The sequence below is a fragment of the Camelina sativa genome, chromosome 8 (assembly GCF_030686135.1).
Source record: "Camelina sativa cultivar CO46 ecotype springtype chromosome 8, ASM3068613v1".
In the NCBI taxonomy this organism is placed as follows: Eukaryota; Viridiplantae; Streptophyta; class Magnoliopsida; order Brassicales; family Brassicaceae; genus Camelina; species Camelina sativa.
The window spans coordinates 17,859,522-17,861,291 of NC_141887.1; the positions used below are offsets into that span (position 1 = coordinate 17,859,522).

A 1,770-nucleotide genomic window follows, 5' to 3' on the forward strand; every position below is an offset into this window, starting at 1 on the left:
ATTATACTAGCTAAGGCGTTAGCTCGTTCATCGCATATTGGTAACTTGCGATTTACTCTTGTAGGTTCGTCGATTGGTTCTCCAATCCCGGTAGAAGCATTCAATTCCAAAAAATATCTATATAAGTTGGAAAAAAACTCCATTATAATTTAAAAAATCAATTATTAATATAAGTGTGGCAATAACTCATATTTCTTCAAAAACCATCTAATTGGTACGTAAGCATTACTATGCAACTCTTAAAAAGATATTTACTCTCAACCTACGTAGCACTTATCAATATAGACAGAAGTCAGTAGATATCAGATTTAATTTATTTTGCCTGGGTGCGGCCAAATTAATTACAAACTGTCCAAGACAACAGAAGATTATTAAATAAAGGTAATACATTGTGTGACCCATTTTCAAATACACATCCAATAGCTAATTGAAATTGAATTTCTTTATATTTTATTATATTTTCGGGAAGGAAGTAGGAGTAGAGAGCGTTGGCTATATTTATATGCATCTGAAGGTTTTAAATTAGCTCTCTGGTTGCAGTAATTGAAGAGGCGAAACTTTGAATGCACGTCATGCATGGGCAGTGTAGTAGGCCCATAAATTTTTCTCTCTTCTTTTCTAAATTAAACCAATATTTTTGCTTTATTTATCTGCCTATATATATATATATATAAGGTCCTCTCAATGGCCTACACAAAAATAAGCACATCGTACGCATAGTTATATCTCTACGTGATGTTAGAAGGTCCAGACAAAGGAAACATAAACTGGTTGCTGAAGAAACGAGAGGTCGCTTCGTCTTACTACATGGAGTCTGAGGAAGCTTCTAGAAAAAGAAAGGGTCAAGACTTTTTAGCAAATGATGAGCTTGCCAACAGATCCGAAGCAAAAAAGTTTATCGATACATCGATGGATCAGAAGGTAAACATCTTACATATATAAGTTTCTGTTATAAGGGTCAAAGGGTATATATCTGCATTTATTTCATGTTTTAAGAAGCTTTTGGAACAACCGGGAGGTGTATATGTATATAAGAATTGTTTCGGATCTTATGTTGTAGAGGAGAAGATTTAGTGAAGTTTCGACAAATATTAATAATAATATCGAAGAAGGATATTATCACCACCACATGAGTCTTGATCTTGAACTCAACTTGTCACCATCTCTCGATCTAAATCATCATCATGATACGTGTACTTACAATAAAAACTATGAGGAAGAGGAGAAGAAGAAGATGATGGAGAGTGGTTTGGTGTTGGGGCTACGTACACAGAAAAGCATGTCAAGGGTTGCTTTTGATCTCGATGACGATCGTTGCGACCGTGGTGGTGTTAGCGGAGGAAGCGAGGAGGAGATGGTTGCGAGGGTGTGCATAAAGTGCCATATTCTAGTGATGTTGTGTAAAGCGTCACCTGCATGCCCTAATTGCAAGTTTATGCATTCACCCGAAGACACATCTCTCTCACTTCTCTTTACTCCTAAGCCTACTTTGTTAGCTTAGTTATTATTTTAGTTTCTAATCCTATCTATATCTAATCACTAATTAATGCTGAGTATTTAATGGTTTCATCGAACAAATACTTTATTTGTTGGGATGTTGTTGGATCTTTAATTTGATTTATAGTATATCATCATTAATGCGATCCTCCTTGCCTTTTTTTGGTGTTTTTTGTTTTGTTTTGAATTATCACATTGTAAGTTTGAGAAAATAAGATTTGTTGGTGATCATAATTCATATAAATACATGATATATCATAGATTTCCTGTATT

The 1,770-nt window shown here is 34.5% G+C and overlaps 1 protein-coding gene across 1 annotated transcript; it reads left to right on the plus strand.

Moving 5' to 3' along the window:
- Window positions 1–435: 435 nt before the first annotated feature.
- On the plus strand, window positions 436–1,741 carry LOC104707203 (uncharacterized). Its single transcript, XM_010423503.3, has 2 exons — window positions 436–921; window positions 1,061–1,741. The coding sequence occupies exons 1-2, from the start codon at window positions 736–738 to the stop codon at window positions 1,499–1,501; spliced, it is 627 nt and encodes a 208-aa protein (XP_010421805.1). The 5' UTR covers window positions 436–735; the 3' UTR covers window positions 1,502–1,741.
- Window positions 1,742–1,770: the final 29 nt, after the last annotated feature.